Here is a 24215-nt window from a genome sequence, read left to right as displayed (position 1 = left end):
AACAGACAAAGGTCTGATCTCCAAAATATATAGAGAACTCAAGAAACTAGACTCTAAAATGCTAATTAACCCAATTAAAAAATGGGGCACTGAACTGAACAGAGAATTCTCAAAAGAAGAAGTTCAAATGGCCAAAAGACACCTAAGGTCATGCTCAACCTCATTAGCAATCAGGGAAATGCAAATCAAAACAACTTTGATTTTTTTTTTAAAAAAAGCTTTACGTAGTTGATATTGCTATCTGTGGCTGTATTTTGAAATTGCAAGCAGCAGATGGAATTGAAATTTTCAGTTACTTTTCCAGATGTTTTATAAGCATGATCTAGTACATCCATATGTACCAAAACTGGGAAGAACTTCTGGGGAAAAAAATCCTGTTAAGGCTAAATGTATGTATCAATGAATGTTTAGGCCTTGGGTGTTTTAAAAGACACAAACTTCCCTTTAGAGAGATTATATTATACTGTTAAGTAAAACTTACAAGGTAATGTATTTCATCATATAGCCTAAAGTAATTGACTCAAAATCAACATTGTTTTTTTCTGTCATAATAAAGATCCTTACGTTTCTGGGACTTTTTTAGATCTTACATGTTCTGCTGAGGTTATTTTTCTATGTAGCTCTTTAGCCTTTTGACCAGGATCAAGGCATGCACACACATGTGTGCAATGTGTATGAGAGTGTACTGTGTGTGTGTGCACGCACTTAGGTGGATGTGGAGACTGATGTTAACTGCCTTCCTAAATTACTTTCCACTTTCTTAGTATACATATCAGTTGCTTAATTAGGTTTTTGCCAAGAAGCTTAGACACCAGTTTGTGAGGATGAATTCCATTTGTTAGAGCCCCAAAGGATTGCACACTTCCCTGGAGCCGAGGAATAGCTTGACTTTTTGCAGACTGTCAAGTCATAGCTTTCTGATCAACCTTGCCCTGTGCAGTAATCTTGTATTTCTCCCATTCCCTGTCAAAGATCGGCCTCCCTGGTATTGCACTTGCCTAGTTTATTTTTCTTGAAGTCGGCTTCAGTGAGGTGTTTAGGGACATTAACATCCCTGATAGCAGCTTTTATGGAGGTGGGCAGTGGCTGGTTTCTAATGTGTTCTGTGCAGAGGAGATTAAGGGAAGTAGGTCCAGTCACAGGCAGCAAACCACTGAGTGCCCAAGCTGTTCCAGGAAGACTCTCTTGCTCTGTAACTGCCCATTGAGGATGGTCAGGACTGGGCATAGTGTTGTGTGCAGCTTTTTACATTATGGTGGAAGACTCTTCCCCTGGATTTGCCCCTTCCCTGGTGGTACTTTGGCAAGAGAACACCTAGGTGTGTTGTCAAACTTCCATTCTTGTCACCTCCAGCTGGCTTTGTGACAGTGGCAAGATCCTCCCATGCCTTTAAATTTTATTTTCTTTCAACCTTGGATTTAGCAGCTGAGTACTTACCCTGTGCAGGACACTGCTGGGATTCACGACAGATTGGTAATGTTTCCAGTTCTTCTAACAGGTCTGACTCTCAGCTGCAATGGGGCTTCCCTTTTACCTTTTAATTTTCGGGTTACCCTTTTGAGAATGCCTCAGCCCTTTTGGCTGCAGGTATCTTCTCCTTTCTGTTGGACTCCTCGGCGTTTTCACCCACCATCTTGCAAGATGGCAAAGAGCTCCATCTTATTTTTGGAGACATCGTCTCTCATCTAGGAACTCACCAATTTGGGGCTAGGCTAGATGGCCAGCCAGCCCCGAGGATTGCTGGCAATCTTGTCTTTTCTTCCGCAGTGTTGAAATTGTGGGTGTGTGCTGCTGAGCCCAGCCTCCTTCTGCCTCCCTCCATCCTCGAATGCAGACGCAGGCCAATTGACCTCATGCTTATGCAGCAAGCATTTTACAGACAGAGCCAGGTCCCCAGTCCTGTATCAGTTCTTTCACAGTGTTTTGTTTTGAAATCTCCGGCAGCGATTGTGTTTGATGTTTTTGTGTTTCCTGATGACAAGTACTTAACTTTTACTCTCTTAAATTCTAATCCCCTACATTTGCTTAAAACTATAAGAAAATAGGGTCATGCAGTGGTAACACATGCCTTTAATCCCAGCACTAGGGAGGCAGAGGCAGGTGGAGTTCAAGGCCAACTTGGTCTACAAGGGCTAGTTTCAGGACAGGCTCCAAAGCTACAGAGAAACCCTGTCTCAGAAAAAAAAAAAAAAAAGACCCTCTTTTCTTATCTCTGTTCATAAAGAATAAATAATTTCTTAGGTAGGCCCCTAATGTTCTTTGCTTGAGTAAAATATATCTCTGTATTTTCATGGGTTTGTCAAGGTTAGGTGTGCATGTGCTGATATGTTTTTATCTTGTTTTATTGAAGGTGGACCGTGAGTACAGAAAATGTAGTCACCCTGTTCTTCACTTTATGGCACACTTACCTCAGCCCTCTGTACGATGTTCCTATTCTGTTTTATTTATTGTATTCTAGGGTCATTCCAGGTTGCTAGTTCCATTTCACCCTGTACACATTTCCCAACCTCATGTTTAGGATTTTATTCTATGTAATACATTTTCTCACCCCCCCCTTTTTATATTATTACAAATGTCCCAGCTTATTTTGAACCCTCTATAGCTGAGCTTAGACCTGCCCCTGTATACTAATTAACTGTTCAGACTTTGTTTATACTGTTTGTTTCTCTTTACAAAGACTTGCAAGCAACTCAGACACATTTTCTTTTTCACTCAGGTGCTTCAGATCAGGCAGGCATGTCTTTACATGATACATCTAAAATTAGATGCCATTTTTATATTTGTAAATTTCAAAACACATTAGTTCTTCCATTCGCTTGCCAAGAAAAGTGACTGTTCCTTTGACACTGAATTTACAACGCTACTTCTCCATTAGCATATTCATCATGCTTTACTGTGCACTGCAATTCCAGATATTTTCATCATTTACATCCTCAGTTTTCAAAGAAGCCTGAAGGCTAAGCTATTTTCTTAATTTTGTATAAGAGAGGGTGGGAGTCCAGGTTAGTTATGAAATGTGTTTTATGGAGCTCTTAGCTGGCTAGGTATAGTGGTAAAACTCAGATTTCTTTCCTAGATTTTGACTGTGTGCATGAAGATGCACCTTGTTTAATAAGGTGTCCAACTTATGATACCTTCCCCCCCCCTTTTTAGAATAAGTGGGGATTGGACAAACCATGTGGCTACCAATTTTCCAATTTTCAAGACTAGTGGGAGGGACTTAGGAGAAAGATGCTCTTTGGCAGGAATACAGGGAATGGAGGATAGGTGTTTAGGTGTTTTTTTCTTCCTGGACTTCTGTGTCACTCACTGCAGAACAGTGGATTGTAGTTCAAGGAAAATGGGAAATATGGCTTAACAGGATTGAAAAGCAAGGGTAACTTATAAAGATATAAGGAATGGAAAATAGAAAATTGATGAAATAGACCTACTTTTCAGCATGGTCGTTTAACTCCTTTTTAGCTACTTTTTCTTTTCCCTCAAAACTTATGTTTAAAGAGTTTGAATGTAAATCAGATGCTTTTAATGAAATGTTTTAAGGTAGCAATTCTGAATGGTTAACTCTGTTCAGAAGTTGGACATCTTCTAGCTTAGCAAATTCTGATGGACGTGACACAGTGCCACTGGCCCTCCTTATTCTGATGAATGTGACCAGATAGACCCACTTCTGTACTCACCCCAAGTAGGTTTATCTTGTACAGCGGCAAATACTGAAGGACTTTTACACAGAAACAGATGTACTGATGTTTAGGATTGGGCAAGTCTTCCTTAGGAACAAAAATTATATCCTCTAGAAATAGCTATTTAAGGGAGAAAGTATTATTTTGTTGAGTCTTTTTAAAATTTATCTAGAATGTCTTTTTATTTTACATACCAGATCCAGTTCCTCCACCTTCCCCTTTCTACTGCATCTCACCTCCCCCCATCCCATTCCCAATCCACTCCTCAGGGGTCGTAAATTCTCCCTTGGGGAGTAAAAATGTCTGGCATACCAAGTTGCCCCACCCTCTTGTATCAAGACTGAGCAAGGTATCTCACCATAGGGAGTGGGTTACATAAAGCCAGTCATTGCACCCAGGATAAGTCCTGGTCCCACTGTCAGGGAACCCCCTAACAGATCAAGCTACATAACTGCCACCCACATTCAGAGGGCTTAGTTTGGTCTCATGCAGGTTCCCCGGCTGTCAGTTCAGAGGCCTTGAGCTCCCGCCAACTGGAGTCAGTGGTCTCTGTGGTTTCCCTATCATGATCTTAAACCCCTATTGTTCATATGATTCCTCCTTCCTCCCCCCCCCACAAAAAGGAGAAGAAGAATCTGGCAGTCAAAGTTTATAAATGAAGAAGTGACCTAAAAAGTAGTAATAGGATGATATAATTTAGTAATAATAGAATGATATAACTTAGTAATATTAGGATGATAGAATTTAGTAATAATTACATGGTAGAATTTAGAACTGGAAGCTGACCTCTTTCTACTTGATTTAAGTCCCTTTTTATGAGAAATAAGTCCCTTTATTTATGAGGGAATGTAGGTCAGGAATAAGTGACTCTTTAAAAATAATTTTAAAATATTTACACGTGTGTGTTTATGTGTGTGAGTTCAGCTGTCCACAGAGGCCAAGGTGTTGGGTCATCTGGAGCTAGAGTTAGTTATAGGTGGTTGTGAGTCTCGAGATATGGATGCTGGGAACTGAACTGAATTCTGGGAACTGAACTTGGTCCTCTGCAAGAGCTGTATGTGCTCTTAACCGTGGACTCTTCTCTTGAGCACCTTACTAAGGGACCTTACAAAGTCAAAGAGCTGGACTTAAACTCAGATCAGAAATAAAATGCTTAAAAATATCACACTAGGTAGCAGAAGGAGAGAGAGCACAAGCAAGGAACTCAGGACCCCGAGGGGTGCACCCATACAGTGAGACAAGGGGGAGGTTCTGTCGGGAACTCACCAAGGCCAACTGGCCTGGGTCTGAAAAAACCCGGGTTAAAACCCGTCTCGCTGAACATAGTGGACAATGAGGACTACTGAGACCTCAAGAACAATGGCAATGGGTTTTTGATCCTACTGTACCTATTGGTTTCGTGGGAGCCTAGGCAGTTTCGTGGAGGCTCACCTTACTAGACCTGGATGGAGGTGGGTGGCCCTTGGACTTCCCACAGGGCAGGGAACCCTGACCCCTGACTGCTCTTTGGGCTGACGAGGGAGGGGGACTTGATTGGGGGAGGGGGAGGGAAAGGGGAGGCGGCGGTGGGGAAAATATGTAAATATGTGTGCAATAATTTCCTTTGAGGCTACCTGAAATGTGAAGATTTTGAAATAAATTCTTGCGTTTTTTCAGAAAAAAAAAACTCCAACTGATCCATTTGCCTTTTATACAAGCATTTTTCTAACTGGAGAGGCATTAGATGATAGATAGATAGATAGATAGATAGATAGATAGATAGATAGATAGATAGATAGATGCAGAAAAAAAAATATCACACTAGTACTAAGTCCCTGTGAGGGTTTTGTTGTTTGTTTTTCTACTTTTAGCACCTGAAAAAAATTTAATCTTCAAATTAAAGAGCAGTAATTAGCTGTACTGTAAGTTTGTATTGCATATAATAACATGACCTGTTCCTTGCTTCTCATTGCCTTCTTTATGCTAGATAAACAGGCAGAAGAAGTTCGGCTATGAAGTTTTGGTTGTCCAGGTGGCATCCACAGCAGCAGGGGCAGTAGCTCTGCAAAATTCAGGCAAGTTGTTCCTCATAGATAAAATGTGATCATTGTTAACAAATGGACAATAGCATGATAAAATTCCAGAATATCTCTAACTCTAAAATTCTTCTTTCCAGTGTGTGACCATGAAAAAGAAAGTTTACAGGATTGTGTCTGCCTTCCATGAAATTACAGTGCTGAATATTTTTCTTATGGAATGTGGAGACTCTTATCTACCTTTTTGTTTTTAGAACAGTGGTGCCTAATTATCTGTGCTAAAGCTTGTTCAATAGTGAAGATCCCTCTTCACCTTATAAGCCTAATGAATGTCATCTGTCTTGGTATAGTTAATTATCCCTGACAGAATGGCTCAGTGTTTGGTTTAGTGGATTTGCATATGCATCCAAATGCACACTCGTACTAGTAGTCACATATCTGTACCATTTCTTGTTTCTTTCATTCCTCCTCCCTCTAGAAAGCATTTCACCCACTCCGTAGCCTTCACATGCTCTTTGAAGTTTGCCGTCCATATGTCTTTTCCAATATCAGTTGGATTGTTAGGGAAGTAAGCCACCATGATTGTAATATGCCCCATGTTTAGGTTACTGACACTGAGCAACACATAATTTGTGATACAGAAGAGGAATTTCTAGTTGGAGATGATGAATTATATCAGTTTTAGTGATCACTATTGCTTCACTACTTAAACCAAAATCAATCAATCAATCAATCAATCAATCAATCTCTCTCTCTCTCTCTCTCAACCAATTTGGGCTCTTTGTATAGCTTCCTTGATAAAACTGGCTGTAAACTGAGTCACATTTTTCTTTTACTTAGAATAAAATTTATGTAGCATTGTGGACAGGAATATGTTAATAGAACCATTTGAAGTCTAGATTTAATCCCAGATCTGCTTGTCATTGAGTAGTTAAGCTTTTGAACCTTATCCTCCCAAACTTTTCTTGAGGTGGCTAAATGAAATTCTACACAGGTCTTAGGATGACTGCAGAGTCCCAAGCTTACTTTACTTACATTACAGGTATTGCATTGGCCCCTACACATGCACTTTCCCATTTGTGTGTTGTAGAAACACTGGAATTTCCATTCTCAAATACTAAAAGGTCTTGAAGAAGATGAGGGACTCCCCCTACCCTCTGAATGCAAACTGATCAATAAACTCTTAATTTATACTCTTACATTAGACCCCAATATTCTCAGTTTTAGAGCCTGCATTTTTTTAATTGTGCCAGAAAACACTTCTCTTATTTTGTTATAAGCATATTTGTTGAACCTAAATTTGTTTTTTGAGATTTTGATAAAATTACATTATGCCCTCCTCTTCACTTTCCTTCATTCAGGCCCTCTCAAATACTCCTTGCTCTCTGTAAAAATTCATGGCCTCTTTTTTCATTATTGCTGCAAACATTTGTATATTTATATACATTCCTAAAATCATAAATGCAATCTGCTTGGTCTCTATAATGTTACTTGTATGCTTTTAGGGCTGACCGTTTGATACTGGATAACTAATTGGTGTGCTCTTCTCCAGGGAACAATATTTTTCCTGCTCTCAGCATTCCTTAGTTGCCTGTAGTTCTTAGTGTAGGGTTGAGGCTTCTGTAGGCTTTCTCCCCTGTCCACTTTGCCAAATTGTTGTTGTCATTGTTCAGCTCAGATTGAGGCAGTTGTTTTGGTAGATTTTATGAGTGTAACCTCTGACATTTCTAGGGGACACAGTCTCACAGCAAACTCCCTGGCCTCATATTCTTACAGTCTTAGCACTCCATCTTCTGTTATGTTTCTGGCGCCTTAGGAGTGGGATTTGTTTTATAGTTATATCCACTGGGATGAGACTTCATCACTCTGCATTTTGATTGGTTGTGGCTTTCTGAAATAGTCCCTACTTGTCAGAAAGAGAAGTTTCCTTGATGGGGGAATGCCGACTACACTCAGCTATGGGTATAAAGATAAATATATAGAATGTGATCAGGAATTAAAGTGTACTGACTTTATGATTTGATGTTAGGTTTATAGACATAGTGTATGATTTGAAAAATTTAATAATCATCTTTAATATTCATTTTAATGTAGTTAGACAGTATTTGACTCAAGAGAATTTAAAAGTCTCATTGAAGCAAAGTTCAAAATTGTTTTAAACATGGAAGGAATTATAAATGAATATTGGATGAAGTGAACATATTCTTTGCATGCCTGCCCGACTTGCTGGTGCCTCCTTTCTCCCCCCCCCCCGAACACATTCTTTACAGTCTCCAGGAAAATATGTTCCCATGATTTAGTTAATGTTACAGAGTGATGGAATATCATAAACATTTAGTAAAAATAGAAAATACCATTTCTATCAAGAGTAGAGATTACACTATTATTTTTGTAAGAAGCAAATGTTTTTCATCTGTGAGAGTAAATAAGTCTTTTCATAAGAATAATGCTATCTTCCTTAAGCCAGACCATACTATTTTATACCACAATATAAATTATGCTATGAATATGACATAAGTAATACATTTTCCTAGGCTTCATTAGTGCGCTTATAACTGAGTTGTGGTCCAATCTTGAATGTGGAAGAGACGATGTAAGGGTGACCCATCCCAGAGCTATTCCGGTGGATCCTATTGACCGAAGCTGTCAAAAGGTAAGAAGATTTGCGAAAACAATGCATAGATTTGAAGGTCGCACAGGGAGGACTCCATGGAAACTGGACCAATGTCACTCATAAGCAGCAAACTTCCTGGTTTGTTTGTTTTTTTGACACAGGGTTCCCCTTTGCAGCCCTGGCTGTCGTAAACACTGATTGGTAGATAAATGTTTTGTGCGGTTTCAATTTTAGGATATCTGATACCACAAACACACTTAGTGTACTTTTGTGGGAACTGATTGAAAATAGTTTTCAGTTTCATGGATGATTAATACATCACAGTTTTATAATATGCTCAGTGCCTTTAAAATGTCTAGTGTGTTTGTTTGCTCTTGGGGTAATCTGAAATTTTCTTGAAGTCTCTTTAAAATTATATGCAGGTTATTTGTTCTCAAATATAATAATTGGATTGTTTTCATCTGAAGCTCTACTTGATTTGCTTAAAGTAGCATATTAGATTTATTACAACTACATACCAACAGAATTATTTTATTTTTTAGAAAAGAGATTCCATAAACATGTGTAGAGCTTGTCTGTATAAATAATAAGAAACCCTCAATATGCTACTATATGCTTGATAAAGGAATATATTCCCTTTCACAGTAGATATTTATTCAATTTATAAATTGTATTTGTAATCCATTACTATAGAGAATAAATTTATTTATTATTATATCTAGATATTAATGGGTTAATATCATGAAATGTTTAAAGCACTTTAAGTTGTTACATTTTACCTTTGATGTAGCCTCTAGATATTAAGATGAATTTTTAAAAGTTATATTGAAATCTGCAAATCATCCTTCTGAATAACACCTGCTTGGTGAATTTATTTATGCAATTGTTTTGTTGGTAGCCATGAGCCCTCTAGTTAGTTTCCTTGTGGTTCCTTTCACCGTAATTTAGAGACACATTTCTCTAAAATGCTTTCCTTGATAGCCAGTCTTTTCCCCTCCTCTTTCCTACACTCATGTAGAGTGGCAGTATTCCCGCATAGAATTCTCTTAACTAAGCATGCTTTGTAAATTTTAACTAAACCATTACATTTATTATTTGGTAATTTTGCTGTTATGCTAATATATGTTAGGTTTAAATTCTACTTTTTGTTTTTAGAGTTGGTGAGCAATTTCATCTTTGTTTTTAACAGGTTGTGACTGGTGGGGGAATATGGATACCTTAAACTTAATACTTGTTCATTTTATCCAGAAATACAATGGCTCCAGAGCACTGTATGTTGTGTATGTTCACCATATGGCACTGTAATTTGTGAAGTGGTTCTCCATTGAGTGTAAGGGAGGAAATGGGAAGTGGACTCTACTTTCTCTATTCACAAACAAGGACTGGATAGTGGCTGTCCCTACTAAATAGTATCGGACAGCTATGTTTTTATTTGCAGAGAGAAACTTTAGCCAGAAAAAGGGAAAATGTAGTTTAGTTCTTGTATAAATGTGTTGTTATCACAACTTCAAATTTCCTCATCTATTAATGAGAAATCAAATCAAGTAGTTTTTTATTTTTCTCAAATTTTAATTTTCTTATAGTGAAAAATTTTATTCACAAATTTCCTGTCTGTTGAATTTTTAAAATATCAAAGTGTTAAGCAGAATACAATGCTTACAAATAATTACAAGTAATATACAAACTAGTAATGTGTGGAACTCCGGGAAGAAGACGGAGGCTACTGGAAAGAAAGTGCCAAACTTTCTTTTTGATGTTAGTACAGTTGAGGGCAGGTGGGCACATTAGCAGGACAAGAGAAGTTTGTGTAGGTGACAGTCAGTTGAAGGCGACTATGCTATTTCATTTTGGAGAAAGGTGAGAAATGAGACTTTGGAGAAGCAGAAGAGAATCAGGTGTCCTGAAAGTCATCTAGAGAACTTGGCTCTCCTTACTGTCTCATGATGGCTACCCATGGAATGCTTTTGAGCTAAGAGTAAGAATGGATTTTGTGGGGAAACTCTGTCTAGTTGCTGTTAAGTAGATGAAAGTGTCATGGAAAGATAGACTTGGCCTGCAAATGCCGTGGAGAGGTGAACCTGGTATGATCAGACTGGGGTAAAGGAGCTACTTCTCATAGGAAGGCCCTGGCTTTTGAAAATTAACTATTATGTCTGGGTTCTACTGATTTTCATTGAGTATGAGACAATCTTATGGTCTAAGCTTGAGAATATATAGACTTTATTATCTTGCCTTCGCGCATTACTCTCTTGTGTTTTCTTAGTAACAATGGTATAAGGAGTGAGAAAGCAGGAGCTTTTTCATTTTTTACCAGAATCTAACTGCGGGAATTGCATAGCATTTGGAAATGTTTTCAAGCTCTTACATGTGCTCCTTAACAGTTGTTATATTAGCACTCTAAGCTCTTAAAATATTGCTATTTTGTTATTCTTAACCTATTATGGGTAGATAGCTCACACTGACAGTAGATTTATTTTTAAAACTACCCCTCATAGACATGCATGAGGACTGGAACATTTACATGAATGACTCTTTCTGTGCTGTATTAAAAAGAAAAATGTCTCGTCCCTTGCTCCAGTCCTTCCTAGCTCTGGTGAATCTGCTGTCCTACCCTGCTGTGTATGAGCTAACAGGCAATCAAGAACTTCCCAATAAGGCCGAATATTCTCTTCGTGAAGTTCCAGCATGTATTATTGTAAGTTGCTTTCTTTCAATTGTTCTCTTTCCTCCTTGCCTACTGTTTGATATTGGTAGCAAAGACATAATTTGACAATGATACACAAAATCCCCCATGCTTATCAAAGTCTAAATTGATTACTTATCCCTGGAATATCACCTTTTGAGTTACCTATGCATGGAAACTTTGGTCCAGGCCATGGAACTGTTGTTTTACCTACCAGAATGCAAAGCTAACCGTCTATAGCCAGGAAAGCAACTTGGCGTTTATACAAACTTCTGTAGAAATGGGTTTCAGATGACGCAGTAGCTTATCGACCGTGCTTGCGCTGCTCCATCACGAACTAGGATAGTTAAGAATAAATTATATCCGTAGAGTCCAATATATTTTCAGCCTATGTTTTAATGAATTTTGTATTATGTCCACGAGGACAGTATATGTATATTTATTTAATTTGAAGCTTAATTATACTTAAAATTGCTCATATTATTGGCTTGGTTTAACTATTAAAGGGGACGTAGTTAATTGTCTTTGGTTGTTTATGAATTAAACACGAATGTATAAGCATGTGTGCTTGAACACACACATATATAAGGATTAGAAAGGAATTACTGAATACTGAAATTCTATATTCCAAACATTTCCTTGTCATTTTGTCTTACATATTATTGGTTTTAGAAATGGTATTGTTCTTCTTGAATACTTTTTACTTTTGTTAATTCCAAACATTTACGTTCATAAAATTGCTTTCTCTTGTGGGAAAGTTTTGGTAACTATTTTGGAGTAAAATGTAAAGTTAGATATGTCTGTCTCTCAGTAGATCTTTAAGACTGTAGGGTCTCTTATTTTCTTAAATTATCCCAGTACCATCTGCTTGTGCTCAATTTTATCTTATTGCTTATGTACTTTATGGTTAGCTTTCTTATTCTGATGCTTGACTGGTTTGTGCCTGTGAACGGGTTAGATATTGATTTTCCCATCTACCACAAGAGGGCACAGATAAGCACAAATGTTGTGTGACACCACTAATGTGGGGACTCTAAAATAGTCCAGGAGTTAGAGTTGTCTACCGGGACTGAGGCTGGGCAAGAGGGCAGAGAACCAAGTCCTAGCCCCATGGACAAGGTTTTAGTTACACAGGTAAAAATATCCTAAAGTTTTATTGTATAATAGAATACTTATAATTAATATCACTCTATTATGTGCTTAAAATTTCTTCGTGGAACAAATGTGTGTTAAATGTCTTTTGCAGACTCAAAAAGAAGGTGAGAGGAAACTTGAAGTTTGTGATAGAATAATTAAAGGTGTCATTAGAACTAAACTCCCTTCTCGGGGATCTAGGCAGGACTCTGTCATTGAAGAGTTCATACCTGATTACTATATGCACATCATTTTCACCTTCCTCTTTCCTCAAACTCTAATTATGTCTACAGCTTCTCTCAAACTCACAGTTCTTTTTATTATTGTTTTACACACACACACACACACACACACACACACACACACACACACCCCTTACTGAGTCTATTTGGTATTGCAGAAGCTGATGTAAAGGCCACGGAGGGGTGCTGCTTACTATCTCGCTCTTTCTGGTTTGCTCGGCCTGCTTTTTTATAGCACAAGCTGTAGGACCACAAGCCCTGATGACACCACCCACAGCGGGCTGGGCCCTCCCTCATCAACCTCTAATTAAGAAGCTGCCCTAATGACTTGTCAACAGCCCTGTCTTATAAAAACACTTTCTTAATTGAGGTTCCCTCCTCTCAAATGACTTTAGCTGATGCCAAGTTGACCTAAAACTGTCCGGCTCAATAATGTATTTGGGAGCTTTTTAGAGAAAATGGATTCCCTCTCTTTCAACAGCCATTGATTGCTTGTAGCTCTTCCGCTAGGAGTGGGACCTTGTACAGTATCTCTCATCCACTTTGTCATGCTGACTGTTTTATTCAGGACACCATTTGCTTGGTGTCATTGTTTAGGTCTTCTTTAGACAATCACATTGTTGAAGTTTCATGGGTGCAGCTTCTCTGTCAAGTCCAGGTGATGCTATCATGCTGCTGACATCCCGATTTCCTGGATAGTAAATATGTTTGTCCCCACTTCTGCCACTCTCCCTGAGCCCTAGGTGTAGGGCTGTATGTCAGCATCAGCGGGATACTGATGTACACTGTGTATCTGCTGGAGTTGTGCACCTCATGTTCACTTGTTCTCTGCAGTTTCATCCATTATGAGACTCTGCAGTTGTCACCGTCTGCTCAGAAAGAAACTTCTTTGGTAAGGAGTGAGAGCAGCACTTATCTGTGCATGTAAGGAGAAGTATTTAGAATATAGTTAGAAACTGTATTATCTAAGGAAGATGACAGCTATAGGTTCTTTTATACAGTATATGATTTCCCAGCCATTAGTAGTTGGCTGGGTTTGCAGTATAAGACCTGGATTCCCCCTTCCCCATCCTGTTAAGCAGACCCTAAATCCAATTAGACAGTTGGTCACTTCCAATATAAAAGTGCCACTATTACACCATTGATATTGCCAGGCCAATAATTGTTGTGGCTTGTAGGTTTCACAGCTAATGAGAACTGTGGGGTTCTTTTCTCCCTTGGAATTTGCATAGCACTTTCTGATACTATGTCCTCAGGGTAGAGGCTTCCAGATCAGTTGCAGCTCAGTTCCTCCAAGTCCTGTGTCCAGAATACCATGGTTTCAGGGTCTTATTGTGGAAGGCAGCTATGTACAAAAGCCTATGTTGTTTTGGGAATCTCTTGGAGTACCTGACTGAAAACCCAGAGGAAGGTTTACAGTGCCTGTGACTAGGCTTTTGTCACTTAATTCTATGACTTTGGGCAGAAACATGAGTCTATTTAAATGATCTGTTCATCTCTCTAACATCTATCTATCCATTCTTTTTCTTCTATCCATCTATTACTATCTTTCATCTTTATCTGTCATCTATCAATCTTCATCTATCTATCTATCTATCTATCTATCTATCTATCTATCTATCTATCTATCTATCTATCTATCTATCTATTGTCTGTCTGTCTATCTATCTATCCATCCATCCTATAAATGTATAGTAGGCATTTCATGTCTTGTTGCTGCCTGACTCCAGTTCTTTACATGCCTAACTATCTTTACATGGCCGTCATCTCTTCCTGACTGGAATCTTCCAGTCAGGATATTTCTCTTCTCAGGATATTTGTCTTGGATTATCAAGGTCCTTTTGAATGACCTAAAATGACTAAGATTTTTAACTTAATTCCATCTTCAACGATTCCTTGTCCAAACAGGGTGACATTCAAGTTCTGGGGATTACAGCACAGACAGACTTTTAGGAGGTTGGTATTTAACCTTCTCACTGTATGACCACTGGAGAGTGGTCATTTCCTCTAGTTCCCCACGATGAAAAGTCCCAAGGCAGGAACTCGATGGGGATTCATTTTCATTACAGGCTAACCAGGGTAATCCAGTCTTGGAATATATAGTTTTAGGGCCTTATTGACCTATTCCTTATCATGTATTTGTTCATTTCCTAAAAGCATCAAGATAGCATTTATATGGGCACTGGACCACTTGACTAGATGGGCCCTCAAATACCTACTTTATACCAGGCTTTTTCTTTTGGGCCACCAACCAGCTCTCAAATCATGACACAGAGGCTATTAACTTTGAATGCTCAGCCTTAGCCCTTTTAACTTAAATTAACCTGTTTCTCTTTATCTACCTTTCCCTCATGGCTTATTACCTTTATTACTTCTGTATATCTAACTTTCACTGCCTCTCTATGTCTGTCTAGCTGGTGTCTGCCTGACTTCTTGCCCCAGACGTGTCCTTTCTCTCCTTCTTCTCTTCTTCTTTTGAGCCTTCATTTGTCCTCCTATTTATTCTCTCTGCCTGGCAGCACCACCTATCTTTTCTCTTGCCTTGCTATTGGCCTTTCAGCTCTTTATTAGGCCAATTCGGTGCTTTAGGCAGACAAGGTGCAACCGATGCAACATATCTTTTCATAATTAAACCCACATCCTTACATAATTGAACAAATATAACACACCTTTACACATCTAAAGTAATATTCTGCAGCATAAACAAATATAACACATCTTTTCTAGTTAAAATAATATTTTACAACATTACTTATACTGAATTCTTTGTTTATCCAGTCCTGGTTTTAGACTGACTGCTAGCTTACTGAATAAATTCTCAACATGGACAGTATCCTTTGAAATAGTATTTCTGTAGACTGCTAGTTCCGGGCCTTCCACTAGATTTTTGCTGGCTTATTCTTGTTTAAGAAGCTAATTCTTTTCCTGAAATGTTGTAGTGCTTAGAAACCAGCATGGTTATGGTGCTCTCCATAAGACAGGTTTACTAAGAGTTCTGCTTTCTTCCCTGGGTGGGGCTACATCAATGTAATCCTCTTTTAAGAAGAAATTATTTCCTATAACATTTTTCTTGTCTGAAAATGCATTGTCGTTGATGGATTGTTTTAGTCTCTCCTTCCATCAGCTTGTTGGCAATACTATATCTTCCCATCATTTTGTTCTTCCTAATCTACTTCTTCGATTCAGATCCAAAACTTCAGATCTCCCAGGTGTCACCCACCATCAGTATGCTTAGCTTTGTATTCAGATAGCTGTGCAAATTTGTGCTAAGTGATGGAGACAGAGGGGACAGCTGTGGAGAACATGACTTTGCAGCTGGGCATATGAACGTGAGTTGTATGTTCATTTCATTACATGATGATTGGAACAGAGTGCCCAGCTAAGAAGAAGACTGCAGACTACAGTGACAGAGCTTTAAGAAGAGTCTTTTATTCTCTATTATTCATCAATATTTTCTAGTCTAAAGTTATGTATTATTATACATTTGTACAAGTTATCAATAGATTTGTGAATGTGAGTATATATCTGTGATACACACACACACACATATATATATTTATGGTATATATGAGATAGTATACAAACAGACATATATATGAGCTAGGTTCTCATGTGGTCCAAATTGGCCATGAATTTGCTGTATACCCCAGAAAGCCCTTGAACTTCTGATCCTTTTCCTCCACCTCCTGAGTGCAGGGATTACAGGCATGAATCAGCGTGCCTAGTTTTTGTTGTGTTGAGAATCAAACCCAGGGCCATGTGCATGCTAGGCAGACACTACCAATTGCGCTATATCCCTGGCCCCGTATATTCATTCTTAAGTGTTGAGCCTTAGATCTTGCTAGGATAAATGTACCTTTTTTGTGTGTGCTTATAGTATATTTCTCAAATGTATTTTGAATTATTTATTACTTCTTTTATAAATTCATCTCTCACCTCTTATTCATTCATGTGCTGGGACTGTTTCCATGGCATCATTCATATAGAATCAATAAATTTTATTTGACTTTGTTCCTTACCTAAACCTTTTTTTTTCCTTATTGGCTGGCCACAGTAATATGTTGTAATTAAATCCATTGATGAATTTATATATAAAGTTTTTGGATTTGTACTCAAAGTATACACAAAAACAGGGTTTTGTGTTTTGTTTTTTTAATTACTTCATTTACTCTTGTCCTTTTTTTTTTTTTTTCAATTGAGACATAGTCTTACATTGTAGCCCAGGATAGTCTTAAATGTAAGGCAGTCCTTTTACCTTAACCTCTTGAGTCCTGGGTTTAGGCAATATGGGTCGTGACATCAGGCAAAAAGCAGATCTTTAAAGCAAAGCTTTTGGAGATGGATGTATTGATGTAGAGAAAACTGTGGTGGACTGAAGCTGTCAGGGCTTGAGGCTGCTTGTTGCTTCCAGTTTCTAGGGATGGCTGCATAAGGGGAAATCTGAAGGAACTAAGAATCTTAATGCTGAAACCTCACCTGTTGTAATTGCTCTTAAGTAGACCAATCTGTCCATCTGTCTGCCCTTCTACCTATCAATCATCTATTAGTCAGTCATTTGTTTTTGTTTCCTCGATGATGATAATATTTTCCCAGGATTCTAAACCACTTATTTACCCAAACTAGAGAGGCTATTCACATACTCTTAAGTAGTTACTAGACAAAAAATTGAAATCAATTGTTTTTGTTTCACATTTGAAGATTTTATATTTGCTTTCAACAGTAGTTTGTGTTTTGGGCTCTTTTATCTTTATTGTACATACATCCTGCTTGCTGCTTTTACAGTTAGGTGTATATAATGGTTCTCCACTTGGGGTGAACATTGACCTCCGTTTAGAAACGTTTCCAAATCATAATGCTCAGGTCTCACCTAGACCAGGAAGTTCACAAACTCTAGGAAGGGTCTGCGCTTCTTTAACCCCATCATCTCATGACTTCCAGTAGTTCCAGTGTGAATCCAAATTTTGGAATCATGAATCTCAATGAATATTTATTGCTTTAATTTATTTGAGTAGCTTCTGTTACGTAGAGTCTCAGTGTTTCTTTGTTATTTTTAGGATATAATTGATAGGCTTATCATTTTGAACTCTGAAGCTAAGATTCGCTCGTTACTGAATTATGAACAATCACACATCTTTGGTCTAAGGTAAGCTATTAAATTTTAAGCTTATTTTACAAACTGCAGAGATTAAGCATTTGTTCTATATATATTTTGTGTGACTATATAGTATGTGTCTATACGTGGGCATGAGATGGTATATATGCACATGTGGAGGCCAGAGTTTGATGTCAGATGTTTTCCTTCGTGGCTTTCTCATTCTTTTGAGACAGGACCTGTTAGTGAACCTAGAGCTCACGGACTGAGATAAACTGGTTGGCCAGTGAGCTTGGGGGAATCTGTGTGGCTTTGCCTATCTGCACTGTGGGTCCAGACGAGTGTCTGACTTTTATGTGAGTCCTTGGGACCAGGCTCAAGTCCTCGTGTTTGTATAGCAAGCGTTCATCCACTGAGCTGTCTCCACGGCTTGATTCTATATACTTCAAAGAGTGCTTAAATGGGCTAACCTAAAGATAGTATTGAAAGATGTCATTCTATAACATGATAGTAAAAGCAAATTATAGTATTTAGGTTTTGATACTATAGTCTTTGTGTGAATTTAGGTTTTGCATGGTTAGTGGCTGTCTCCTTTGCTCAGTGTGTAGGGACACATTAAGGACTACTTTCATTGACTTTTCTCAGGAGTCTCATGAAGATTTCCTGCGCTGCCTTGTGATTAGATCCTTTTTATAATAAGGCCTTAAAATAGGACTAGACATGGATGTTTGGTCTCGAGGTCCAGATTTTGCTTCTTGGAACTGATCATTAATCATCAGCTCTTCTTTCCTCGGGGTTTAAGACTGGTTGAGTTCATATTCCTTGACATTTTAGTTAGTATGTTGAAATGGGGAAGAATGCAGGTTTGGCAGGGATACAGAGGCTTAGGAACTCTCATAGGGAGATGTGTAGCTTTCTTTCCCACCTACACATGACTGATTTGAAAACAGCTGAATTAAGGTGAATTTCTGTGCTTATAGGTTCATGATTTTTTCCCTTTGTATTATCAAAGCAACTTTCTCGGTTGTAAGAGAGGCCAGCGATAATGTATCACTCTAAAAGCAGGCCTCTTTGCTGGTAGAGTATAGCCTACACTTCAACATCTTAATTTTTTCTGTTCATTAATACTTGGACTTTACCTTTTGACTTCTTGGTTGAAAGAAGATATAAAGAAGCTGCAATTATTATAGTTTTTTTTGATATTGGACCTTTATCTCAAAACATGTTTTCACATGAAATTTTAACTTTGAATTTATAACATGAGAAATATCATATAGCATGAAGCAAAAGGGGATTGTCGATTAAAATATTCAATAGAATTCTCATTTGACTTTTGAGTAATTAAAAGTAATTGGTTTCTTCTTGTTATATACTAAGTAAATATTCCCCCTTGTATATTCATTTATGTATTTAGCTTGTGCACAAACACTATGACATGTATGTAGAGGTCAGGAGACAACATTTGTAGGTTGGTTCTCCTTTGTTACCATATGGATTCTTGGGGATGAAACTCAGATAATCAGGCTTGGTGGCCAGTGGCTTTAAATGCTAAACATGCCTCCTTTTCTCACCTCTTCTCCTGTCACCTTACATTTCTTTTGTGATATTTCTCCAACTGTACTTAAAGGGAAACTACTAAAATTTTGTTATATAAAATAATATAAAAATGAAAGCTTTAATAAGTATTTTTGGGTCCTTTCTTACAGTGTACAAATGGAATTATCTGTCTTATAGAAAGAAAATTTTCTGTCTTGGTGTACTGTTACCCCACTGCTGGTAGTGTGGGACATTCTCACAGTTTGTGTCCTGAGCCCTGGGACAGTGTACTTGTAGGAGGTGGAGCTGCACTCACACAGCTGGGCAATGTGTGACGCTCACATTATTATCCTTCCAGGGAAGTGGGCATTACATCTGAACGACTCGAAGGACTTAAAACAGTGTGTTGCAGTTAAAAAACATTGGTTGTAACCAATATTAACAAATAGTACTTTGTGTGTTTTAGTATTTAACTAGCTGTATTCTGTTTTTGTTATGAAACAAGTATTGCCAGGACAGCCGTCTCCTATACACTGTAGAGCAAATTATTTCTGTAGAAAAGTTTGCATGTTAATTTTGGGCATTTTTGACTGGTTTCTAGAATTAGTGTTTTGCTTTTGGAAACATTAAAAATTATTTAGTGTGTGCCTATGAGCACACCTGCATGGATTTGTGTATACCTATGTATGTGTGCAGTTGCTTATGGAGACTGAATGAGGGTGTCAAATCCCTTGTAACTGGACTTCAGATGATTATGAGTACCCTAGTGTGAGTCTTCAGAAAGGCTAGTAAGGGCTTTTAACCATTGTGCCATTTTTCCAGCTCTTTTGACAAGGGTGTTTTTCTGTAATTTTAATTTTTATTATGTGCATTGGTATTTTGTCTGCATGTTTTTCTGTGTGTGGGTGTCAGATCTTATAGACAACTGTGAGCTGCCGTGTGGGTGTTGGGATTTAAACCCAGGTTTTCTGAAAGAGCAGTCAGTGCTCTTTAACTACCGAGCCATTTCTCCAGCCCTTGTCTTGTTTTCTAATAATTGTACTTGTTATTTTTTCTCCTTGGGTGTAACAGACAAAAGCAGCTTAAGGAACAAAGGATTTTTTTTTTTTTTTGACTTACAGATTCAGGGCACATTCCATCCTGCTGGGAAAGGCGTTGTGGCTGTGCTAGAGGCAACTGTTCATAGTGTATTTTCAGTTAGGGAGCTATAGGTGAACACAGCTTTCCACTTTGTGTGAGTCCAAGGCCTTTAGCCTATGGGAGGGTGCTGCCCATGTTGAGAACGAGTTTCTCATCTCAGCGAACCCAACCAGGAAAAGCTCTTCCAGCCATGGCTCATCTTTTGAGGGCTTCTAGAACCTGTCAAGTTGACAATGACTGTTACACATCATAATAATGCATATTTCTACTGTATTTGAAGTCTTCTCATTGTCTCATCCAGCAGTAGTTTGGAGGGAAATATCTGAAATCATTTCCACCCGCTATTTATTGTCCATTTAGGCCGCATGGCGGTAGATCCTAGCATTGCATTGGCTTTGAAGCTTGTGTTTCTTTGGGTTCTGGAATTTTACCAGGATCTTTCCTTCTTACAATCACAGTGCTGTGCTTGAGACCATACCTTCTTCAATATGCCTTCTGCTGCAGGATACAGCCTCCTGCGTGTGTCTGACTTTGGTTGCTTATCTGCCCCTTTACTTTTCTCTGCTTCAGAATTCTAGAAATGGCAAATTTGAACTACCTTGTGTCTGAACACGTAGTGGGATACACATGAGGCTTAGTGAAATGTGGTTTATGGGTTTTCATGTCTTAGCAGCAGCCCATGTTACTTAGACTATTTTTTTTCTGTAATTTCTGCATCTTTCTCTTGAGAAAAGTCTCTGAATACAATATTATGGATTTGGTCCTGGGACAGCCTATCCAATCACCACTCCCCGATACTGTTTTTAGTTCTAATCATAGTTGACATCTCAATTCACACATTTCTCAGGCACCAAAAACTTAATATGTCAAAAATTTAACTCTGGGATCTCCTGTCTTCTCCCCCCCACCCATGAATAAAAACAAAGTAAATTTGGTTTCTGTCTCGTTAAGTTACTCATCCATCTCTTTACTTTCTTCAGTTTGAAAGTCATTTTATTTTCTCATTGTTTTTCAAACAGTAATTTGTCTTATTATGACTAAATTAAGCAAGATGAGAAATTAAATAGAATAAATTAAGTGAAATTCTTCTTAATTCACAGTGTCATCATTAACATTGAAGGAAATTATTCTAGGCATCACTGTATGTGTGTGCTGGCAAGTAGGATGCATCCACACACAGAAATAAGTTCAGTTATGGAGATGGAATCAAGAGAGCCACTTTAAATTCTAAATGAATTCTACAGGAAGGAAAAGACACCCTAGCGAGATGGAAGGAATTGCTGAATTTCAAATAACTTTTTCTTTTTTCCACTTCAGTAAGTACCTTCCTCAGGATCCCTGTAAGGTTAAGAAGTAAAATTATGTAAAACCCTTCAAGAGATTTGAGGATTCTATTTCATTTTCAGACAGACTTGATTGACTCTACTGTGAATGATGAAGACATTACTGCTTCCTCGGGCCTCCCACTTCTCTTGTCTCTATCTGTCTTCATCTGTTTTATGTTGTTATAACAAAGTCCCCTAGGCAGGGTAATTATGTAGCATTTTATTTGCTTCTCGATTCTTATGACTGGAAGGTCTGAACAGTATGGTGCTGGTGTCCAAGCCACAGCCCTTAGCTGTGCTCTAATGTGAATGAGAGACAGAAATGTTACCCACCATGCCCCAGTAGGCAGAGCTTATTTGGCAGGGTAGGAAGCTGGGGTAGGGGTTCTGAATCAGTCTTGCGCTTTTTGTTACAATTAGGGTCTTGTAATAAAACCAACAGGGTCTTATTGGGAAGTGACATGGGCCCCTGAGAACTCAGATTTGAAGGTGCCATCCCATTGACCTCCTGACCTTGCTCTAGGCCCTACATGTTAAAAGTTCCACCACTTATCAAGCGCCTACAAAATGAATCATTGGGCTGTGCATTCAAACTGCACCCAAATCCTAGCACTTGCCATAAGCCTCTATCCTCCCATGTGTCTGTGAGAAGGTAGCTGATTTGCCCAATTCTGAACCTGCTTCACGACTCAGACACTATCCTCTTCTCTTTACCAAGAGAGAAGCAGCTGATTTGAGTCTCTCAGTAGAGGGCCTTTTATATATAAACATAACATGTGCCTTTTCTTTCTCTCCTCCCCTGCCCACTTCCATCCAGCCTTACTTGCTTGCTTTTTTTTTTTTTTTTTTTTTTCTGTATTGACCAGACTGGCCTCATACTCACAGAGATCCACCTGCCTCTGACTCCTGAGTGGATATTTGTCATTTCAAAATTTGTATTTTTGGGGCTGGAGAGATAGAGTTAATGGGTAAAGAGCATGTGCCGCTCTTCCAGAGGACCTGGCTTTAATACCCAGTGCCAGCATGATAGATTACAGATCACCACCATCTGTACCTCCATGTCCTGGGAATCCAATGCTGTCTTCTGGCCCCTTGGCAACAGGCATGCACATAGTAAGGCGACTTATACTCATAAAACACCCATACATGAAATAATAATAATAATAAAATGACCCTTCTCCACTGTTTCCTGTGCTCCTGGTCACTGAACTCTAAGAGCTGTGTTCTGTGCCACGTGAGGGCAATCACTGAAGAGGAGAGGCGAGGTGATAATCACTCTCTCCAGCCCTACCGCCTACCAAGGGCTTCATACAGCAAGATAATGAGGTAATTCATTGGGAAAAGAAACATTGATATTAAGCCTCCCTTCCCTGTGAAAACAGGGCTCGACACTTTTGGAGAGCATCCTCTAGTCTGCACCCTCCTCTTCTGAGTTTTAAGACTCTGAGGAAGGCAGACGCCTTATCTCCCTGAAGCACAGTGCTTCTTACAGGCTGTGCCAGTGTCTAATGCCTTTAAGCACCCTCCTCTCTTTTCCCGACACACAGCACGGCATCCTGGAGGGTAAAGCTGGCTCAGTTGTGCACAGCAGATTCTGAGCCCCTTTCCTGTGACCTTTGCCTTGTGGTTGCTCCTACACATTGAGTGATTCTGAACTTTTCTTGTCTGCCCTGTTGCCAGTCATTTTTTAAAAATGTTTATTTGCAAAATCTATTGGCAAATTAAAGAATTACCTGAACACTTTAATCTTTCGGAAGGTTTTAGCAGTTTAGTTTTCTTAGCCATCTGAAGTATTTAGAGAAATATATTTTTCTTAGGATGTTTTATTTCAACGCCAAAAAAATTACAGTATCTGCCTGGCAGTGGTGGTACATGTCTTTAATCCAAGTACTTGGGAGGCAGAGACAGGTGGATCTCTGCGAGTTTGAGGCCAGTGTGGTCTGCAGAGTGAGTTCCAGTACAGCCAGGGCTATACAGAGAAACCCTATCTTGAAAAAGAAAAAAATATAGCATCGCTCAGTATTAACTCTTTTCATTATATCAGATTACAAATTATTTTAGTAAATCTGTAAGATGCTTTTGAAAATTTACATCCCCCTCCCCACCCCCCCCCGGGGAACCACTGAGTTTATTGAGCTTACTTACTGAGCATGGCTGAAAAGATACAAGAGTTTTGATACTGTGGTGGTTTGAGTCAAAATGATCCCCAAAGTCCCATGGACAGTGGCACTATTAGGAGGTGTGGCCTTGTTGGAGAAAGTGTGTCATAGTCACTTTCTGCTGCCTGTTGATCTGGATGTAGAACTCTCAGCTCTTTCTCCACCACCATGTCTGCCTGTATCCATCATGCTTTCTGCCATGATGATAATGGACTAAACCCTCTGCAACTGTAAGCCAGTCCCAATCAAATGTTTTCCTTTGTAAGTGTTGCTGTGGTCATAGTGTCTCTTCACAGCAATAGAAACTCTAATTAAGATACCCCGAAGCAGCACACAGGAATGTCTCCACACAGTATGTACAATGGCTCTCCCATAGCTGCTTATGTGGAGCTTACCTTCTCTCTACTCTTCCACTGCCCATATAATCTCCATTACATTACTTCAAAATTTACAGAAAATTGCAGCAGCTCCAATGAGATCATTCTGTCCTGCATTCGGGACCTTATTCAAGGACATCTCTCGGCTTCCCAGTGAGAGGCTGAGCCTGTGAGCAGGCTTACTCCAGAGGACTCCACTGTTTGGTTTTGTGTTGTTT

The 24215-nt window shown here is 38.8% G+C and overlaps 1 protein-coding gene across 1 annotated transcript in view; it reads left to right on the top strand.

The window, feature by feature from the left end:
* The window catches only part of Tbc1d32 (TBC1 domain family member 32), a 172757-nt gene that overhangs the window by 63536 nt on the left and 85006 nt on the right, over positions 1 to 24215 (top strand). The window contains exons 19-22 of the mRNA XM_050138090.1: positions 5647 to 5734; positions 8230 to 8348; positions 10888 to 11004; positions 17423 to 17511. Coding sequence (XP_049994047.1) covers positions 5647 to 5734; positions 8230 to 8348; positions 10888 to 11004; positions 17423 to 17511 — 413 coding nt within the window. The remainder of the gene's footprint in view (positions 1 to 5646; positions 5735 to 8229; positions 8349 to 10887; positions 11005 to 17422; positions 17512 to 24215) is intronic.

The sequence above is a fragment of the Alexandromys fortis genome, unplaced genomic scaffold (assembly GCF_014885135.2).
Source record: "Alexandromys fortis isolate MF-2015 unplaced genomic scaffold, M_Fortis_MF-2015_v1.1 scaffold_14, whole genome shotgun sequence".
Classification (NCBI taxonomy): Eukaryota; Metazoa; Chordata; class Mammalia; order Rodentia; family Cricetidae; genus Alexandromys; species Alexandromys fortis.
Note: the sequence above shows the minus strand (reverse complement) of the source record. Positions and strands in the feature narration are given on the sequence as shown.